We start from the raw sequence: 21,634 nt of genomic DNA, 5'->3' as shown, positions 1-21,634 counted from the left end.
TTCTCTCTTAGGATAGGAAACTCTGGGTTTGCCTTTAGAGGTAGAATGCAACCTCTCAAAAAAAAAAAATAAATTAACAGTTTCCAAGCTCAAGCAACTTGTTAGTTTTGCATAACTTTAAGACTCCAGCAAAACTTTAAATCCTAGTGATTGGAAGAGGTCTTCCTATTTATCTGTGATTTCATTATACTCGTGTAAGAGAAGACTGATCAAACAATAGAGGATATTTCTTTTACAATTGGCAAAGAAAAAATCATGCTAATATTAATGAATAATCAGTAAACTATTTTTATTTAATAAACAGTTTCACTATTATTCAGTTATTTAATACAGGGATCAACATTTTTACTGTGAAGAAATATTTACCCCACTTTATTTTCATTTACCTGCCAGAGTTAACAAGATTACTTCTGAAGGAAACAAGCAAAGCCAAAAGATATAACACATTCACATGAGCAAATGTGTCAATCAAAACACCAAATTTCAAGCCTTGAATACACTTCTCTTTGAGGCAGAGATTAAGCATTTTGTTCTTTGGGGAAGATTTTATCCAAGTTTGATTTGTTCCTTGACAAAAGAATTTCCAACTACCTATGAGTAAGAAATTAGTTTTTGAATAGATAAATCCATTTGGAATTGTTTCTAATGTCATTCCTAAATTAGAGAAATAATATGCTTATAAAATTTAAGACATTTTAGAAATGTACATGTATATATAATATGCTTTTCTGACAGTTATTGTCAGTTTCCCATTTTATAAATTACAATATTATTTGATGCATTTATTACAATTATATAAATGTGTATATATATATATGCATAATCTATATATATTTTGAAGGCTTCTTGAAATAGATTTTAATAAGAAATGTTTTTGTCATTGTATATATACATGTTCATCTAGATAGATTGCCTATCCAGTAAGGATTTTTTCTATATATAGAGAGATTTTTCCTATATTTCCATAACATATTTGAGAAAACAAGACAGCAATCAAACCTCTCAGAAATGTAAAACAAAAGAGCAGTCCCATTTCTTATACAATAACCATCTCTGGCTATTACCCTATAATACCCTAGGATAACCTATAATCTAGGATAGTATTTGGGGATATTGTGTTAGTAAAACTGCCATATGTATATTTGCATATAGACAGCAGAAGCAGTGATTTCAGATATCAGCTTGCAGTTTACAATTAGTAACTTCATACATATAGACATAAATGAAGTACAGACATCTGATCAGTTTCTATTTGTGGTTATATCTGTTTTTTGATTTTCATTTTATTCTAAAAATAGTTTATTAATTAATATTGTATTTACCCCTGAGTTATATGACACTGAACAGAGTTTAGAGTATGTGACAATGGATTTATTCCTAAAAATACAATCACTAACAGATAATTGCTGATTTGGGTTCATGCTGATACCAGATGGAGTTCTAATTCATCAGACTTATGCTAAAGAAATGTCAGTTTAGAAAATTAATTATTCCAAGCAAGAAAATATTGTATAAGTATTATTAAATCCCAACATTTTGAACATACTTCTGTAAAAAAATTCTCTGAAATATTTTAGGTAATGTAACATTTCTAAAGAAAAGATAAAGATGTAATCATAGTAGGTCACAAAAACTGCATAGTTCAATTCATCAAGGCTTTTAACAAGAATACTACATTTCTGAAATCCATCGAAATTTTTCTACATGACTACTGTAATTTATTTATTTTTACATATATTATAAAGCCTGATTCCAGTAGGTATGCTCTCCATAATGGCTGTCATTAAAAGTAAGAAGCTGTGATGCTCTGAAAAGATGGGATCTGAATATGCATAAATGCACAATTTTCAGCATGAGAAAAGCTTTTAAGTTAAACATAGATTTATAAATAACTCAGCTTAGCTGTGTATTTGTTATACACCAGTTGCTGTAAAACTGATGCAAATATGAAGTCCCTGAATTTCTCATTTGAGTGTTTTGGTTGGCTGATTTAGTTTCATGAACATTGTAATGACATTTTTGAAAATCACAAATGAGGGTTAATGTCATTATAATACTGTTGGGGAAAAAAAAAAAAAATCTAGATTGCTGAAAAGTGAAGATTTATTGCAAGGGAAATAAATAAATAATACTGAATGATAAATAATAATAACTACACTTTTCTTCATTGTTAGGAATTCTATTAATAAATTTTGTACTCCAAAGTTGCATTAAATCATAATAGATTTGTTAGTCTGGTAATATTTATAGCTGTACTATCTATAACTTAAATATTTAGCCAACAAAGATGTTGTACTCTATTTCTGATAATCAAGCCACATGTGACTACATCATGAAATTCAATTAGTCTAGCTCAAATGCTTTTTCCCCATGCTATTTTTCTAGCTATTGCAGTTATACTCTCAGTCACTATATTCATGAAACAGAGCCAGAAGTGCACTTCTTGTCCTCTTTTAATTTAAAGTGTTCAAGAACTTATTTATTATATCTATAGTGAAGTAGTGACATTCAAATCTATGAATTCGGAAGTACACAGGTGTCACAAAATCAGAAATTCTCTTAGGTTTGAAGATAAATAATAAACTTAATATTATTATTATACATTTTGTAAGAATAAGAGTATTAAAACAGGGGGAGGGATGGGGGTGTTTGATGGGCTGATGGACTGGTTAAGTTGTGGTTTTCTGAAAACTTCATAATTTCTTATCAACATTTCAGCATTTAAGTTGGAATTTTCCATCATGGAAAAGATGATGGAAGACTTAACTCAGTGTCCTAAGGACAGTTATGCCAATTTCCTGGCTGAGAATTTGGTATAATGTGTAGATAGATATAGATATAGATGTAGACGGATAAATTGTTAAATACCCTTGGAATTACTGAGAAATAAAGACCAGTGTACAGAAGAGAAAAAATATTTTAATTATTAATCTACTCATTTTCTAAGACAGGATATACAATTTCGTAAGTGAATACAAGGTTGGGAGTCATAAATAGAATGCCAGATTATGGAAACATTATTTATGCAGAGGACATAACACCTAACGATTTCACTATATCCTGTTATGATTTTGTCAGATTGAGTTTCCCCAAAATGTACAGGTGCAAAAATGGAACTGCACATGCACATTGCAACATTTGAAAAATAATAGTTTGCATAGAGCCAAAGTGGAGATCAGATTAAATATTTGAGTTAATTTACAGAATATCTGTTAGTCCACAGTAGAATATTCATGTTCTTGTGCACAAAAGCACAAATACACTTTAAGCACCAGAGGGGTGACACTGCACCTTTTTTCTTACTTAAAAAATCATGTTTCTTTTGTGTATGTCAGATCTACATGCAGGCTAACAGCCAGACGGAGTTGGCTGCTGTTCCCAGATGCTTGTTGTAGCAATTTATACCCACAATAATGGGAATAAAATAGAGCTTTTCTGTATTAAATATATACACTTAGAATATTTTTGCTTGTAAACTGCAGGTGCCAAAATTTTCTTTGTATTACTGTACTAAGTGCACCATGTTGTTTGTACTAAGACAGATGACAGTGTCAGTGAATCATCATTTCCAGGGCTGAAATAGAATTGCCACAAGTACCACCATCAGAAAGTCATTCATCAAGAGTTGAGATTAAAGTAGTGATAAAAATGACTGACTCAAGCATGTTCGTACACAAGCTCAGAGATACTGCTCTGCTCATTCTCTAGCAGACTCTACAAATATATCACTCCGAAGTACAACTGGTGATGATCTATCTAGCCTTAAATTAGTATAGAGTGATCAATATTTAGGGTGCGGGATGGTGGGGGGTAACATTTAGTTATTGATATTATTAGTTAGTGATATTATTTTAATTTTTTTTTGCCATTCTTTTTACAGTTTACTAATATTGTTTAATGTTTTCCAAAGTGACACGCAGTTAATCATGGAAAATACTACAAGAATATCTGAAATATATATATAATATTTATTCAGTATGATTAAAACCAATTCTTTATCTATATCTGTGTCAGTATGCTCTTAACGAATGTCAGTATTTCCTGTTAAAATGTCTGTGATGGATTTATGTTTGAGGGACAGGTATACCAACCATAAAAGAATGTCTGGGTCAGAGAAACACAATCTGGGTATATGTATTTTCATTACTTAATGTAATTCACCTTACTGAAGACTGTAACCTGAGTTAGGAAAATTAAATTAATTTCCCTGCCAAACAACATAAGAATACTGTCAAAATGTCACATACAAAATGTCACAAAGTATTCACAGGCTTCTAGTGTTGCATGCACTGAGGCCAACTGTGTTCAGTGCAGAAGCTTTTAATTTTTCTTTCTTTCTTAATTCTGATTGTAGTCAGTAAAATATTGGGATAACACGCTAGATTGAGGTGAAGAGTGAGCAATAGAAGAGATCAGGTTTGATTTGATTTGACGGTATTCATCTGAATGCTTCAAATGTGAGGGAATGAAAGAAAAGCAACAGGAAGGAAAAAGGAAAGGGAAAAGGAAAAGGAAAAGGAAAAGGAAAAGGAAAAGGAAAAGGAAAAGGAAAAGGAAAAGGAAAAGGAAAAGAAAAAGAAAAAGAAAAAGAAAAAGAAAAAGAAAAAGAAAAAGAAAAAGAAAAAGAAAAAGAAAAAGAAAAAGAAAAAGAAAAAGAAAAAGAAAAAGAAAAAGAAAAAGAAAAAGAAAAGAGTTTGTATATATATATATTGTGTATATATATAATGTGTGTGTATATATAGACAGACAGACAGATAGATAGGTAAATAGATAGATAGATAGATATCTTTGTCAATGCAAAGGTATTTTTGAAAACTTTGGCTAATTCTTGGTCCTAGCTTTAAATGTTATGATGGCAGAGTAGCTTGTTAGGTAACTCAGAAAGGAAACAAGATATTTCAATTCACTGGAAAGCAGATTCTAGGTAAAGAGCATGTAGTAATTCATCACGCTGAAATAAATTGCGTAACTCTATCAAAGTGTGTGGAACAGTGTATTAGATTTAGTTACGCTATACTTTTGTTTTGTTGTAGCAAGTATTAGTAACTTCTATTTCTACTCCATTTGGTTTATATCTGCTACTGCAACATTGTATATGCAATTAGAAAAAGGTGCTAGTATTGAGATCTAGATCAGAATTCTGCTTAAACTCAGCAGTTTAATAAGAGATGGTGGTAATAAGATTTTTCTTCTTCTTCTTCCCCAATAACCCACACAACCATGACCACCAAGATTTCTAGGCATCATCTACCTATAAACAAAACAATTTCCTCAGACAATAAAACAGAATGATGGGATGAAAATAATATTAATTTTGCTGATTGAAACAAAAGTAACAGAAGACTGATGATGAAAAGTAATGATAGAAGTTTCACACACTACAGTGTTTAATAATAGAACATCCCTTTATACCTAGTGAAAGAAGAGAACAGCATTACTGTAAGACTGAATTTCCCTAGGAATTAAACCACCTCCCAAATTAAGTTGTGTCTTATTCTCAGCCTAGGATTATTGTCATAATGTCTGTCAAAAAGAAGTGTATCTGCAAGCCAAGATAAATTAATAGTTTGTAGTAAGTGATATAGTTTGCTGATGATAATCTGTAAAAGTGTATGGTAATAGAAACTTAGAATAATAGAATGGATTAGGTTGGAAGGGACCTTAGAGATCATCTAATTCCACCCTCTTTGCCATAGGCAGGGATGCCACCCACTAGATCAGATTGGCCAAGGCCCCATACAGCCTGGCCTTGAACACCTCCAGGGATGGGGCATCCACAACTTCTCTTGGCAACCTCATCCAGTACTTCACTATGCTTACAATGAAGAATTTCACAGAATCACAGAATTACAGAATGTCCCCGGTTGAAAGGGACCTCTGAAAGTCATCTAGTCCAATCACCCTGCCTAGCAGGATCATCTTGAACACTGTACAGGATGACATCCAGACAGGTTTTGAATATCTTCAGAGAAGGAGACTTCACAACCTCTCTGGGCAACCTGTTCAAGTGCTCTGTCACTCTCAGAGTAAAGTGATTTCCAATGTTTATACAGAGCATCTTGTGGTATATGCTTTTTATTCTATCACTGGACAAAAGTGAAAATAGTATGGCTCTATTCTAGTAAAGAAATGCACTCTCATATTCAGATGGAACGTCCTGTGATTCAGTTTGTTCATGTTGCCTCTCATCCTGTCTCTGGACACAACTGAAAAGAGACTGGCTCCATCATCTCAACACCCTCCCTTCAGATATTTATATACATTAATGACGTCTCCCCTCAGTCTTCTCTTTTCCACGTTAAACAGGACTGGTCTCTCAGTCTGTCCTCATATGACAGGTGCTCCAGTCCTCTAACCATCTTCACAGCCCACCTCTGAACTTGCTCCAGTAGTTCTATGTCTCTCTTGCAGTGGGGAGCCCAGAACTGAACACAGTACTCCAGGTATGGCCTCACCAGGGCTGAGAAGAAGGGGAGGATCACCTCCCTTGACCTACTGGCAACACTCTTATGAATGCACTCCAGTAAACCATCGGCCTTCTTGGCCACAAGGGCACACCGCTGATTCATGGTCAGCCTGCTGTCTACCAGGACTCCCAGGTCCCTCTCTGCAGAACTGAATTCCAGCAGGTCTGTCCCCAGCCTGTATTAGTGATTGGGGTTATTCCTCCCTAGGTGTAGAACCCTGCATTTGCCCTTGTTGAACTTCATGAGGTTCCCTTCAGCCCAACGGTCTGGTCTGTTGTGGTCCCTCTAAATGGCAGCACAGCCCTCTGGGGTATAAGCCACTTCTCCCACCTTTGTGTCATCAGCAAACTTGCTGAGGGTGTACTCTGTTCCATCGTCAAGGCCATTGATGAATAAGTTGAACAACACTGGACCCAGTACTGACCTCTGGGGGACATTGGTAGCTACAGGCCTCTGACTAGATTCTGCACCACTGCGTACAGCCCTCTGAGCTCTGCCATCCAGCCACAGAGCTTTTTTTTTTTTTTTTTTTTTGAGCCATGGAGCATCATATCTGTTGATTAGGGGTGCTTCAGGGACAAGGGGGGAATTCCTCACTCTGCTCCAAGCAGAAATGAGTGTCCAGCCTCACCTGTCTTGAGAGTCTATCAATTCTTCCAGTTTCAGGTTGGAAGCGACCTTATCACCTCCTTGTGAGGATTTAAGGCAGGGCTGTTGCTCAGCCTGCACCAGCATATTATACCACATGTTGATCTCTTGCTTAGATTCCTGGATGTATTGCAGCCTGCTGACCTCCTCTTGTAACCTGGCAACTTGCTCAGAGAGTGTGTCTATCTCATCACACTTGCACCCATGACTCCAGCTTTGCCTTCAGGCCCAAGGGGTTTCTCCAGACGTTGCAGTTCCCTCCAACTGAGGGTCTGAGAAGCTCTTGCAGTCCTTGGGAGGTCTGTCTGGGTAGAGGTGTCTGCCATGGGTGGTTCATCTGGGTTTCAGCCTCTGCCCAGCAGGTGCGGCAGGTAGACACCATTGTCGCCTCACTGGAAAGCTGATTTGTGCAGCTCCCCAAATAAAAGGTAGAGATCAGTCCATCTCCTGCCCTCCCTGTTCACACTTCCTGCATGAACTGATGCTCAAACTGCTGCACCACACCCTGACTGCTGCACCATGCCCTGACTGCTGCACCATGCCCTGTTTGCCTGCCCTTTGTGTGACAGAGGGTGGGAGCTCTTGGCTCTGCCCAAGCCTTGTCAGCTGCCCTTGCAAGGACTGCCAGGTACTGGTGGCTCCCTAGGCTGTCTTGAGTGGCCACAATACAGGAAACACCTGCATGCTGTAATCCCCCACTCCACTGCAGAACACGTCTGCCCCAGAACCGATCACTTCAGTGAGTGAGTATAGTTAAGAGTGATACAAATATTGCACTGAAAGTTCACCTTTCTAAAATACTTTTTCATAAGAGTTATTGTGAAAAACAAGAACTGCTTCCCAGCAGAAATCTATTTGAAGGGCATTTATTGTAATACCTGTCTTCTTCCAGGAATAAACAAAAAGATAAATAAATAAATAAATCCCTTTTTAACACATAGCAGAAATGACTCAGTCTCAGAGTGTATCATACCCAATTCATTACATTTCTCAAAAATCTTAAATGAAGATGTGGCCTACTTTTGAAGATTAATATAATTAATCTTTGAAATAATTATAATATAAAATTATAACATAAATTAATCAATTAATAGTATTAATTATGCAATATTTGACTCAGATTTGGGCTTTCCAACACTTACAAAACATGTTGCCTCATGTAGACAGCTGGCTCATAGCTCTTTATGGCATAATGGTGATGAGAAACCTGAATTAAAAATAATGACTTTGATAACTCTTTGAATCATTACCAATAAGTTGCTCTTCTGATAAATTGTCAGACACCTTTGAGAAATGTCTCCCTGGATATACTTAAATAATGACTGATTGAGGAGTAATGTCTTCAAAGCCTTCTCAAAATGAGATGCAAAATGGAACTCACTCACTCACTGAAATTATTGTCAACACAGAAGGTAAAAGGGCAAAAAAATGTTAGCTACATTCTTCTAATTGTCTTCATGGAGGTAAACAAAACTTTGCAATTATAATAACATTTCCCATCCCTTGTCCATCACGCTGAATATGATACAAAATACCTCTGAAACTTCTCCTTACATAGCAACTGCTATTTGTCACAAATGATTATTAACACCTAATATTAATTTTATATACCCACCACAGTTTTGAAATTTAAGATTCTTGCATATCAAATACTTTGAAAGTTGAAAAAAAAATGAATGCAATTGCTTTTTGTCTTTAAAGAGTGTAACTGCTTTCCTCACTGAATGCAGGTTCAGAGTACCTTAAAACATGGTAGATTTTCTTACAAAATTTTGTTTGTTCTGCCTTTGAGGTCCCTGAAGTAGTTGATCAGCCCACATCTCTTAGACGAGAGTCTGTCCGACTGAAGCATTCATATAGCTTTTCTCTTGTTCTGCCTAGCTCAAAAGTTCCTGAAATTTTCTAGTTTTGATTTCCATTGAGAAATAGCTGAATGCTATCTATGAAGTAGTACTGGGAAAATACAGATTCCTTATGTTGGATAAGTAATAAATAGATGTTCTTTCCATGCTTGTTACTAGAAATCCCTCATCAGAGAAAGTTTATTCTCACTCCCCAACTTTTAGAAAGAAAGACTATTTCAATAGTTTCTGGATGGCAGAGGGAGTTAATTAAAGCTTTCAGAATCAGATGCCAGTCTTGTGGGACTTTCCAATCTTTGCTCAAAACAAGAATTTCATGAAGTATTCTCATAAGTGAGAAGTTCTGTTTTGGTTAGGTTTTAAGATTATTTATTATTTTAAGATTACTGACTGATGTCATCTACATGGAGTTCTGTAAGGCTCTTGACACTGTCATACATGACTTCCTGATTGCCAAATTGGAGAGATATGGACTGATGGGTGGACCACTCAGTGGATAAGGAATTGGCCTAAAGCTTGCACCCAGAGAGTGGTAGTCAATGGCTATACGTCCAAGTGGAGGCAGGTGATGAGAGGTGTTCCTCAGGGGTCTGTACTGGGACAGGTACTATTTAATATCTTTATCAGTGACATAGACATGATCAGCGGATCGCGTGCATCCTCAGCAAGTTTGAAGATGACACCAAACTGAGTGGTGCAGTTGATACAAGAGAAGGAAGGGAAGCCATCCAAAGAGACCTCAACAAGGTTGAGAAGTGGGCTCACATGAACTGCATGAGGTTCAACAAGATTAAGTGTTAGGTGCTGCTTCTGAGTCAGGGCAATCCCAGACATGAATACAGACTGTGAGAAGAACTAAGAGTAGCTATTCAGATAAAGACTTAGTTCTAGTGGAAGTTCTAAAGACTTTGTTCTAGTGGACAAAAGCTCAACATGAGCCAACAGTGTGCACTTGTAGCCCAGAAGGCCAACTGCAACCTGGGCTGTATCAACAGAGGACCAACAGAGGACTGGCCAGCAGGACACAGGAAGTGATTGTTTCCCCCTCTATTCTGTCTTTTTGAGGCCTCACTTGGATTACTGCATCCAGGTTGGACGTCTCCAGCACTAGAAGGACGTGGATCTGTTAGAACTGGTCCAGAGGAGGATCACAAAGTCAGTCAGAGGGCTGTAGCACCTATCCAAAAAAAAAAACAAAAACAAAAACAAACAAAAACAAACAAACAAAAACCTCTGGGGTTACCTACTGCAGCTTTTCAATGCTTCAAGTGGGCTTCTACAAAAGGTGGAGAACAACATTCTGCTCAATCAGATAATGACAAGACAAGGGGGAATGATTTTAAACTAAAAGAGGGGAGATTTATATTAGAGACTAGGAGAAAATTCTTCACTCAGAGGGTGGTTGAGGCATTGGAAAAGTTTGCCCAGAGAAGCTGTATATGTCCCATTCCTGGAGGTATTGAAGACCAGTCTGGATGAAGCCCCAAGCAACCTGGTCTAATGGGTGGTATCCTTGCCCAAGACAGGGGCATTCAAACTAGATGATCTTTAAGATCCTTTCCAAGGCAAGCCTTTCTGTGATTCTATAAATTTATACTTTGTTTCCTAAATTCAACTTATTTTATATAAACAGTATTAGAATAAATTATTTATGGGAAGTTATGAAATTGTGTTTCTACAGGTTTCTGTTGTGCAAGATTGCTGAACCATGATACTGAATTCAAAAAAGCTATGAAGTACTTATGAGCTGTGAAGTGGCAGATCATAATTGCTTTTAGCATGCTGCAAATGAGTAATGTGTCTCTGTCATGTGGAAATTAATTACTTTATAGAAGTCTATATTTCCTCATTTTTTTCAAAATTTTGTTTTAGTGATCTCTAAATAAAATAGTATTTCTTTCTTAGCTGAACACAATGTACCTGATAAACTCACCAGCTTGATATAAGAAGGGTATGAGACTTCAGAGGTACAAAGGTTGTTCCATTTAGTACCAGCTAGATATGGACCTTTCTTCAGGCAGTTATGACCCTTTCTGAAAACTGAGCTTTATTGCTTCAAATCACCCTTTGATATTTAGGTCTTAGGATTAGTCCAGTTTAGTAGGATAGTTTTAAATATAGGTAACATGAGTACAAGAAAAACTTTCCTGTCCTGAAAATAGTCTGATGGGAAACAACAGTATTTTGCTTAGATCAAAGACAAAAGATGATGTAGCTATAAAATGTGATTGAAAGACATTGTGACATTGTGCTGCAATTTTAAATATGGGCCACTCATTGCAGAGTTGGCTTCAAATCTACCAATGAGCCTCTGCCTCCTTTCAAACAGGAGTCTGTGTCCAGTGTTTCTCACTGAAATTCCTCATCCTCTTCTTCATTTTATTTGCTGCAGTTTGTCCATGGCATAAAATTTTAATGCTTAGCTTCACATTTTCTGCCACTGAGACATGATTGAGAACAACACTGATGCAACAGCTTTTAGCTTTTGCATGTTGTTTCTTGCCAGTTTGCTGATGTGATTTATGCTCCTTGGCTATTTAGGTTCTTCCTTAGTTACTTTTCTTGCACTGCAGTATTGTGGAATAAATGGAAGTTTCTAATTGTATAAGCTCTATTTCTTGGCTGGCCTTATTCAAGTGTAGGATAACTGTTTTCTCAAAGAGAAAGATTTCAAATAAAAAGTTATATTCCAGCATTCATCCTCTTCCCTGCTTTTGATACTCAGGTGATTCTTCAAAGGTGCAAAGAGGGATCTCACCTAGGACTAATCATCACCCCTTATTAGATAGTTCTCTCTGACCCCGGTCCCTGTTGTCAGTCATACCAAAAAAGTTTTAGAGAATAAAACCTTCTATTATTTACTTAAAGGTAAGCATTCAAGCTTTTAGCTCTTCTTTTGTGAAAGAGGACACCTTTCTTTTCAGCTTGAGGAATTATGTTGCAATTTTATATTTTAGTCTTTTTGAATGCTGTAAAACACTTAATTTGACTTTTGTAAGTGTAAGAAGTCTCAGTTGTCAATTATTTGAATGTAGAATATCTGTTTTGTAATATGTGCAGCTAAATTTATCCCTGGTGAAACTTTATTGACTTCAAATTAAAATTAACTTCTGTTAAATGGTCCATATGGGAAATACACAGCTTGGTTAATCAAAGGAAAGCATATTTTATGATGTGTGTTAGTTTAAATCTGCTAGTTTTAATACTTCTACAAATTGCTTGTAGTCATTATGATAAAACATGCAAAAAATAGACTGAATTTAAAATTGGAATAAATGGTGATGTTATCTAAATGGTAGAATGAACTGCATGTGAAGAAGCTGGTGTGAAATCACATAGTAGTGTCTTTTTTTTAGTGTCTTTTTTTCTTTAGGTAGTCATAGGGAAAGATAAAAAATTAGGGAGATGCTGTTCATACAGGCAAGGAGGCTTGACAGCCTGATAGCTGCTGAGTGCCAGGTTGAAATGCTTAAATATCAGTCAACAAATTCTCTGACAGCAAGGTCAAATTTTAAATTTGATATAACCCCATAAATCCACTGTAAAATACTCAGCTATTTTCTTCTATGTATTTGAAATTTTGTGCTTTTTTCTCAGCTAATTCTATGTGGTTTTATTTTCATTTACATATTTATTTATTTCTTCAGTAGCTGTTTATTAACTGTGTTAATTTTTGCTATATATTATATAATACATACATTTTCAGTGTACAAATTATAATGGTATTGATATCTTTGTGAAGCTAAGAAATTATGAAAATATGTGTCTTTTTATTATTTATTTATTTGTTTGTTTATTTGTTTGTTTACATGCCCTAATAGGCAGGAACCAGAATGAGGATCTAATGATTGTCTGACATTCTGACATATTTATATCAGTGTTCAGTGGGGAAGGCAAAATATATTTCACCTCCAGAAGTAAAGAAAATCAGCCCATACTACTTGAAGTATATGTGAAATGCACAAGAATCAAAATCTAGAAATGTAAGAAATTTGAAGGGAAGAAAGTCTTTCCTGTGAATAGTGTCTATCCAGGACTCAGATTAGAGGATTATAATTTGATATGTAGCTAAATGGTGCCTAAGAAAAGTAAATAATAATAATAATAATAATAATAATAATAATAATAATTGTAAATCAATAGCTCAAATAAATAGTACCTCCCATTATGACATCTGCAGAAAAGCATTGTGCATTACTTGGGGGAAGGATGCAAGGAAATGCTATTTTGCCATTTGAAATGGCAAATTAATTGAAAATTAATGTTGTAAGAGAAATAAAGAAATAACAAAGGTTCAAAAAGCAAAATTTGTTTCAATATTACATGAAAGATGCAGGATTTGCTAAGTTTTAAATCTAGCACAAATCAATCAACCTTAACACATACAAAAATTCAAAAGCTTAGAAAGTATTTCCATAAGTTAATATTCAGTTTATTTATGAATATTGTATACAATGAAGGATTCTGTTTTTCAGTTAATATGTACAAGTGACTAATAGAAGCTTTAAACTTCTATTTAATCTCTTGTAGTCTGAAATCTCCAGGTAACCAAAGATATTCCATTAATTTGTCAATCATCAAAGCAAACAGCCAAGTTGCTACCAAAGTCTGAAAAATAGAGATTTCTGAATTAAGGGAAAAGGTCAGAATAAATAAATAAATAAATAAATAAATAAATAAATAAATAAATAAATAAATAAATATGTGACTGCTAGATGTGTTTGGTGAATTAATATTAAATATATATATATAAACATTTTTACAGATTTCTACAAAGAATCAAAATAGAAGTAACAAGGAAAGGAAAGGAAAGGAAAGGAAAGGAAAGGAAAGGAAAGGAAAGGAAAGGAAAGGAAAGGAAAGGAAAGGAAAGGAAAGGAAAGGAAAGGAAAGGAAAGGAAAGGAAAGGAAAGGAAAGGAAAGGAAAGGAAAGGAAAGGAAAGGAAAGGAAAGGAAAGGAAAGGAAAGGAAAGGAAAGGAAAGGAAAGGAAAGGAAAGGAAAGGAAAGGAAAGGAAAGGAAAGGAAAGGAAAGGAAAGGAAAGGATGGACTTGCTAGGTAGAAACAAAATGTTATTTACTATCTGGGTGTGCAAGTTTAAGTCAGCATGTTCTTCCAAAAAGTAACTGTGTAATGCTTACTTCTGAACAGAAGTCAAGCATGAAAATTGCATGTTTCTGTGGCTTTAGTATAGATCTTTATCACAGTGCAGGCAAATAATCCAGCACATGCAAAGAATCTCAGCATTGCCACGGAACTTGGAAAATACAATATGTTAAACACAGCTTAAGACAAAGTTCAAAACAAACAAACAAACAAAAAAAGTATTTCTAGATACAGTTTGTCTCCCTCATGAAAATGATTTTTCTGCTTTGTCATTAGCTAACAAGAGAGAAAGGTACTTTATTAGTGGTTATTAGCAAATATAGTGAGAAGTAACTGTAACACTGTGTAGTGGGTTTACGTGGCAAGGTTTTGGTAGCAGGGGGCCATAGGGGTGGTTTCTGTGAGAAAGATCTAGAAGCTGCCCCATGTTTGGGAAGGGCCCCACTGCTGACCAGAGCTGAGCCAATAAGCGATGTTGTTTTGCGCCTCTGTGAGAGCATATTTAAGACAGGGAAAAAAATGCTGCACCACACAGCAGCTGGGAGAGTGAGAGGAGTGAGGAACAGCCTTGCAGGTGCCAAGGTCCGTGAAGAAGGAGGGGGAGAGGTGCTCCAGCTGCTGGAGCAGAAGTCCCCTGCAGCCTGTGGTGAGGACCATGGTGAAGCAGGATGTCCCCCTGCAGTCCATGGAGTACTACAGTGGAGCAGGGTTCTACACTGCAGCCCGTGAAGGAGACCACAGTGGAGCAGATGGCCTTGCACTGACGGAGGCTGCCGCCTGTGGAAGACCCCTGCTGGAGCAGATTCCTGGCTGGACCTGTAGCCCGTGGAGAGGAGACCACGCAGGAGCAGGTGACCTGGCAGGAGCTGCTGCCCATGGGGGACCCAGGTTGAAGCAGTTTTCTCCTGAGGGATGGACCCTGTGGTACAGACCCATATCTGGAGCAGTTGTGGAAGAGCTGCTGCCTGTGGGAAGCCCATGCCGGGTCAGTTCATCAAGGACTGCATCCCATGGGAGGGACCCCACAGCACAGGGGACGAGAGTGACCGAGAAGGAGCAGCAGAGAAGAAGCACTGTAGACTGACCATAACTCCTATTCCCCTGTTCCCCTGCACCACTCAGGGGGAGGAGGTGGAAGAGAGTGGATGGGGGGTGGGGGGGGAAGGTGCTTTTGGTTTCTTTCCTTTGTTTCTCACTTCTCTAGCTTGTTAGTAATAAACAATAAACCTTATTATCTCCCTATGCTGAGTCTGTTTTGCCCATTACAATAATTACTGCCTGATCTTCTTGTCCTTATCTCAACTTTTGAGCCCTTTTCATTGTATTTCCTCCCTGTTCCTCTTTGAGGAGGGGGAGTGAGAGAATGGCTGTGGTGGAGCTCGGCTGTCCACTTTAGTGGAACCACAACATACTGGTAAAAAGAAGAGAGAGAATTAACAAGAAGATTGCAAGGTCAGTTAATTAGAAAGTGTAGGAATGACATAGTTCTTCCTATAAATCTTCCTTTAGCCTTTTGTATTCATACCTTTCAGCACACCCTTGACTGGCAAACTGGCATATCAGCATCCCCATGGAGACTCCTCAGGAACTCCCAGATCTCACTAGAAACATCCACACCACTTGGAATGAACATCTGACAAGTCTTTATCATTCTAATACCCACTTAGCCCCTAACTTCTATGCAACAAACATGCATAGACATGTGTGATAACAAAAAAATATCATGCCAACCAGTACAGTTTGGTACAAACATTAATACTGATATTAGTATAGTGAACTTTTGATACAAATATAGGGCACTGAAAAGGAGACTAGAACGTGGTAGCTGAAGAGCTAACCTGCTGTAATGATGCTTCCTGCAGGACTTGGCAACTGTTTTTATCTCCACAAGCCTGCAGGCTCCTCCAGGCAGGGTCCTGGCTGCTGAACAGGAAAGCAGGTAAGATGCTGAAGAACATTTGACAGACAAAGGCAAGATGTGAACAGGAGCAATGCACTGCTGTAGAAGGCATGTTACAGCTGCTGAATACAGGCCAGGCTATTGCTTTACACAGGCCATTGGAGATATCTTAGAGCTTCTGCTCCATGTTTATTCAGTATGAGCCTCATGTAGCATTGGGCTGGACTAACAGAGGGCTTCCACATCTTTATTATAATAGCCCAAACTGTCTATCCCAGACATCAGCCTTTGCATCTGTGCCTTCTTTTCTTCTTTGCAGGGGATGTCATGAAATATGATGAGGAGAAATAAGCTACTTCGTGGATTAAAAAAAAAAAAAAAAAAAAAAAAGTACCGCCCCGCCCACAGAAATGTGGACTTTCTTGCTGTTTTGTTTATTTCTTTCTAACTTGCTGCACCACTTCATTCTGAAAAAATGTTTTACAGCCTACAAGCAAAAATGTGTCTTGCAAATGGTGTTCAGAAATCACATTCTCAGCACAGTCTGTCTGAGGACTCCTACAAACTATAACATTACCCCTTGCCACCTTCCAGTTGAAAAGGTCAAAATTATCACCAAACTGTGGTGGATTTATCCTGCTGGGCAGCTAACCTTCAGAACAATCACTGCCTCAATGCCCCTCCTCAGAAGAAGAGGGGGAGAAGAAAGTATGCTGGAAAGAAAAAAAAAAAAAAAAAAAAAAAAAAAAAAAAAAAAAAGGCTCACAGTTTGAGATTAGGACAATTTAAATAAAGGGAAAAGGAAGAGAGGAAAAAAAAAGAAAAAAAAAAAAAAAAAGTAAAGGATCTGTGGAAGCACCAGAGAAAACAAAAATAAATAAATAAATAAATAAATGATAAATAAATAAATAAATAAATAAAATCTCCCATCCAATCAATAAGCAATCTTCAGCCACTTTCTGGCAAGCAGAGCCTCAATACACTTGGCAGTGTAACTGCAGGAAAAGTTAGCTCCATCACAGACAGACTAGGATGCATAGTGACATAGTGTTAGAAATGAGGAGGTTTTGGATACCTCTGTACCGCAGGATAATGCTCTGCCTGGAAGTGCTACTGCATAATTTTGTAGTGAAGTAAGGTTGACTTGTCTTGAGTGTTGTGTCCAACAGATTTGGTGTATGCTATGGATGTGGACTGCCTGACTCTTGGGCATGAAGTCCTTGTTTAGCCTCCAGATCTGGCTTTTCACAAATGTTTCTTGCTTACTGGATGCTGACAGATTACTCTGCAAGTCATTAAAGGATGAAAAAGTATGGATATAAAGATAAGGTTGTGGAGGTTGCAACACAACCGTTCAGATGCAGCAAATGAAAAAAAAAAAGGGGGGGGGGGGAGGTTTATGCAAAGATGGGTATGGTGCAAATGGAATCTTCAAGGTACCAATATGAGTTGGAAACTTCTAAATAGGAAAGAAGACATTTTCATGAAGAACTGAATTTACCTGAAAGGAAGATGAGGGATTTTTCTAGATAGTTTAGAGATTGTCCTAAATTCAGTGTAATCTTTCAGAGTAGTTTAATATGGCAGTTTTGCATGAGCCTGCATTCAGGGGAGAAGCTAAATGGGACACATTTCTCTGAGGGCACTGCTTCAGAAATATTGGTGATCTCAGTGGTACTTCTTGCAGACATAAAACTTCTGGCAGGTTCTGTTTTGCAGCCTTGATTTTGCTGTAACAACTATATTAGAAATTATAGTGATGTAATGTATAATATAAGTAATTTGGTGATGAGTAGTTTTATGAGGTTCTTTCACTCCAGATATTAAGCAAAAAACATTGGAGGAGTCTGACAGTGTTAAGAAGGGCTGTTTGGTCTCAGTCGTGGTCCTATGCCATGGACAAGAAATAGGGCAAGGCTGATCAGGGCCACTGATGCTTATTAGTACTTTCAGAGCCCAGATACTGTTGTAGAAAGATCAAGAAAGATCAGTAAAAACATGGAAAACACTTACAGAAATCAAGAGCTACTGAATGGGTGACCAACAACCAGCCTTGTAAACAGGGGATTCACATTCACTGAGGACTACTAAACTATTTTTTAATATATTTTTTCAGATCTGTTTGTTATGGGATCTCTATTATCTCTACTTTTATGATAAAATCAAAAATATTAATTAGCTCTCTGTGTAGAAAATTATTAATTAACTCTCTGTACATCTGAAATCTTTATTTTATTTTATTTTATTTTATTTTATTTTATTTTATTTTATTTTATTTTATTTTATTTTATTTATTTATTTGAAATGGAAAGTGGTAAATTGTTTTATTGCTGTCTATAAATACCCCTATAGACTTATGTTGCTGTTGAGTGTGGAGAATTTCCAGACAGACCTTAAAGTACTGACAGAATAGATCCTTCTCAGAGAGGAATGGATTATTACAGCACAGAAGATTGAAAATAAACATGGAACAAAAGTCAAATATTTTATTTTAAAGGAATAAATACTTTTCCACCTAGTGATGTCCTTTGCATTACAGAAAATATAGATGAATATAAATGATCTTGTTTTAAGATCTTTGCCTACATTAGGAAGTATGTTTTCACTGGGTTTTCTGAGTTATACACTGTTGTTAATGTAATAAATAATTATTTGTTTAATTCCCATAATAGTAATAGTTAACAGCAGACTCTTCTAAATCTGTTTTTATATCATTTTTCCTCATGTGCAGATTTTGGGAAATAAATTGTACAAAGCAAGAAATTCAATTTAAATTACTAATCACCTTCTACACACAATCTAATTAAAACAGACTACTGTGAAAAAAAATCTATACATTTGTCTGTGCTTCCTTTAAGTGCAGAATACTACTTTTACATTGTTCTCATTTTCACCGAATACTAATCTTATGTAATTTCTCTGTTCTTTGCTTCTTGATCCCCATCTTCAGACACGTGACTGTACTTCAAATGTTTGGTGCCATCAGTTATATGTTCACTTAAGGGAAAATGTAGCTTGTGTCAGAACTCAGTATTAGAGATGTCTGAGTTTTGACAGAATCTTCAGAATCTTTCTGAAACTTTAATTTCCTGCCCATTTTTTCAATTTACACATAGAAACATTATTATTTGAGTTACACTCATATTCATTCAGAATTGTTTTCCTATCATCACTTCAAAAAGTATTTTAAATGTATTGGGGAAAGAACATTGGTGAGATACAGTGGTGGTCTTCAAGTCACCAGTGAGACTAACTGTAGCTGTTTTTCAATTAGTTTGCTAAATAAATATCACTAATTATGTTGAAATCAAAACTCAGATCTCCACTTAGTTATGTTTTCCATAAGAAACAGCCAGTTCATGAAGAAACCACAGAAAAATTATGTGTATACTATAGATGATATAGGTATCTCCTGCATCTGATGCGTAATCTTAGGGAGGAATGACTAACAGACAAAGGACTTAATGCAAAATATCTCACATGAAGTTCAAAATCTGAATTTAGATTAAGAGCAGAAACAATTTTTAAAAAGTGAAAAAAACTCAAAAGCCTGTAAATTTCACCTGTGGGTATCTGTTACAGGTGTTTTTTTGGTTGGTTGGTTGGTCATTTTTTGTTTGTTTGTTTGTTTGTTTTTGGGAGAGGGTGTTTGTTTGTTTGTTTGTTTTCTATTATTGCAGAAATATCTGGAGAGAAAGAAAAAAAAAAAAGAAAAAAAAAAAAAGATTTTTTACATATATAGAGGTTTATGTATTTTTAAAACTATTTCCATTTTCCTTTATCTGAAGAATGAACCTCACTTTTTGTGGCTTGTGAATTCCAACCATTTTATTGTTAAATGGCTGTATTCAATGTCTGAGTATACTTTTATTTCTTTTTCCTTAAGGAGGTAATATTGAGAACTTGACTTTCTTTTGAGGAAAATTAAACCATATGTGATATTTTATTTACAAAATGTTAAGCATAACAAACTCCATACAAGCATAAAAGTGTTCCAAATAACATAGTGCTTATTGTTGTTGTGGAAACTATTTGTATTGCTTCTTCTGTATTTTTTGTATATTTCAAGAACATCTGAAGGTGATCCAAGTTTGTGTGTACGAAATGAATCTTTTAGCATTTTTTGTCACCTTATCCTCTGATAAATGCTTGCAGAGAAGAATGCAAAATATATTCATTTAAAAACATTCACTCTTATAAGATTGTTTGTGATCGGTCCTTTTTCTTTTCTTTTTCTTTTTTTTTTTTTTTTTCGGTCCGACTTATAGAGGAGTTAGTAGCCTTATTTGATTAAATAAAGGCAAACTAAGGAAGGCAAGACAAAACTGAACTGATGCCCTGTGTTTTGTTTGTTTGTCTGTTTTAATTTTATTTATTTATTTATTTATTTTTCTATATGTCTTCCTGATTATTTAGAATGGTTTAGGAATTTCATGTAGCTGTGTGTTTTAAGTTACATTTTATCTTCACAAGCCAGTTTGTCTCCTGGTTAGAACTGCATGTGTAGACATCATACTGTCTTACTGTTTTTTATATAAATTGGCTAATCACTTTAAGAGGTGAATGTAAATTCGTCATCCAAATGTGCTTTATTTCTTCATACACAAATCTGTTTGTTCAAGTCTCATTGAACACAGAATCATTTAGGTTAGAAGGGATGTTAGGGACTCAGACAGTTGAAGGAAAATAAAATTGTGGTGTCTAGTAAAATAATAATAAATAAAAATAATAAATGGAATTCAAAGGTTTTTTGTTAATATTTGAAGAGCTTGTCTTAACTGAGTAAGAATTATTTTGATTTTGATTTGATTACAAAATTAATTTTATACAAATTAAAAAAAATAATAATGATGGGTTTTAATAGTTATAGATTCTTACATTCTATCATAGCCTTCATGTATACAACAATTTTTTTAATACGTATTATATAGTATCTGAACAGTTTGGGTGACAGTATATCTTGAATTCATTTATATAAATATACATCAGTGTTAACTTCCTTCTGTTCTTTTTCATTCTTTTTAAGGTGCTGGTGGTTGGTCTCCATTTGTGTCCAATAAATATCAATGGCTTCAGATTGATCTTGGTGAAAGAGCTGAGATAACTGCTGTTGCTACTCAAGGTGGTTATGGGAGCTCTGACTGGGTAACAAGCTACCTTCTGATGTTCAGTGATAGTGGACGAAACTGGAAGCAGTATCGTCAAGAAGAAAGCACTTGGGTATGTTCCTTAATAATAAGAGCTACGTTTCTCAGGAAGACTAAAAGTACTCATGCTATACCTTATTGCAGATGTATGTGGAAAGCAGTGGAATATTATTTGCTTATTGCAAAGCAGTGGAATATTAAGAACCACAATGAAAATGGTTAAATAATTAGATATCCAAATTATTCTAGCTTTTGACAAGATAAGGGGCATTGAAAAACAAACAAACATCAAAAAAATAGCTTTACCATTACTCTATTAGCATCTTGGGGATGTATTCTGAAGACTGCAAAATCTCTTTTCTCTTGCTACGCATGACAAATTTATTTTCCAAAAATATTAATCCCACGGTATCAAACTATTTTTTTTTTTTAATTGAAAAAAGAAACACATATATTAAGAGATACAGCAAGAACCATTTCATATAGATTTAATTTTGGTCCTCTA

The 21,634-nt window shown here is 35.7% G+C and overlaps 1 protein-coding gene across 2 annotated transcripts in view; it reads left to right on the top strand.

The window, feature by feature from the left end:
- Positions 1-21,634, top strand: part of LOC116501013 (contactin-associated protein-like 4) — a 217,461-nt gene that overhangs the window by 44,376 nt on the left and 151,451 nt on the right. For both annotated transcript variants that reach the window (XM_032206374.1, XM_032206373.1), the window contains exon 3: positions 21,009-21,202. In XM_032206374.1, coding sequence (XP_032062265.1) covers positions 21,009-21,202 — 194 coding nt within the window. The remainder of the gene's footprint in view (positions 1-21,008; positions 21,203-21,634) is intronic.

This window comes from Aythya fuligula, chromosome Z (genome assembly GCF_009819795.1).
Source record: "Aythya fuligula isolate bAytFul2 chromosome Z, bAytFul2.pri, whole genome shotgun sequence".
In the NCBI taxonomy this organism is placed as follows: Eukaryota; Metazoa; Chordata; class Aves; order Anseriformes; family Anatidae; genus Aythya; species Aythya fuligula.
The sequence above is the reverse complement of the archived record's forward strand: the minus strand, read 5'-3'. Positions and strand labels throughout refer to the sequence as shown.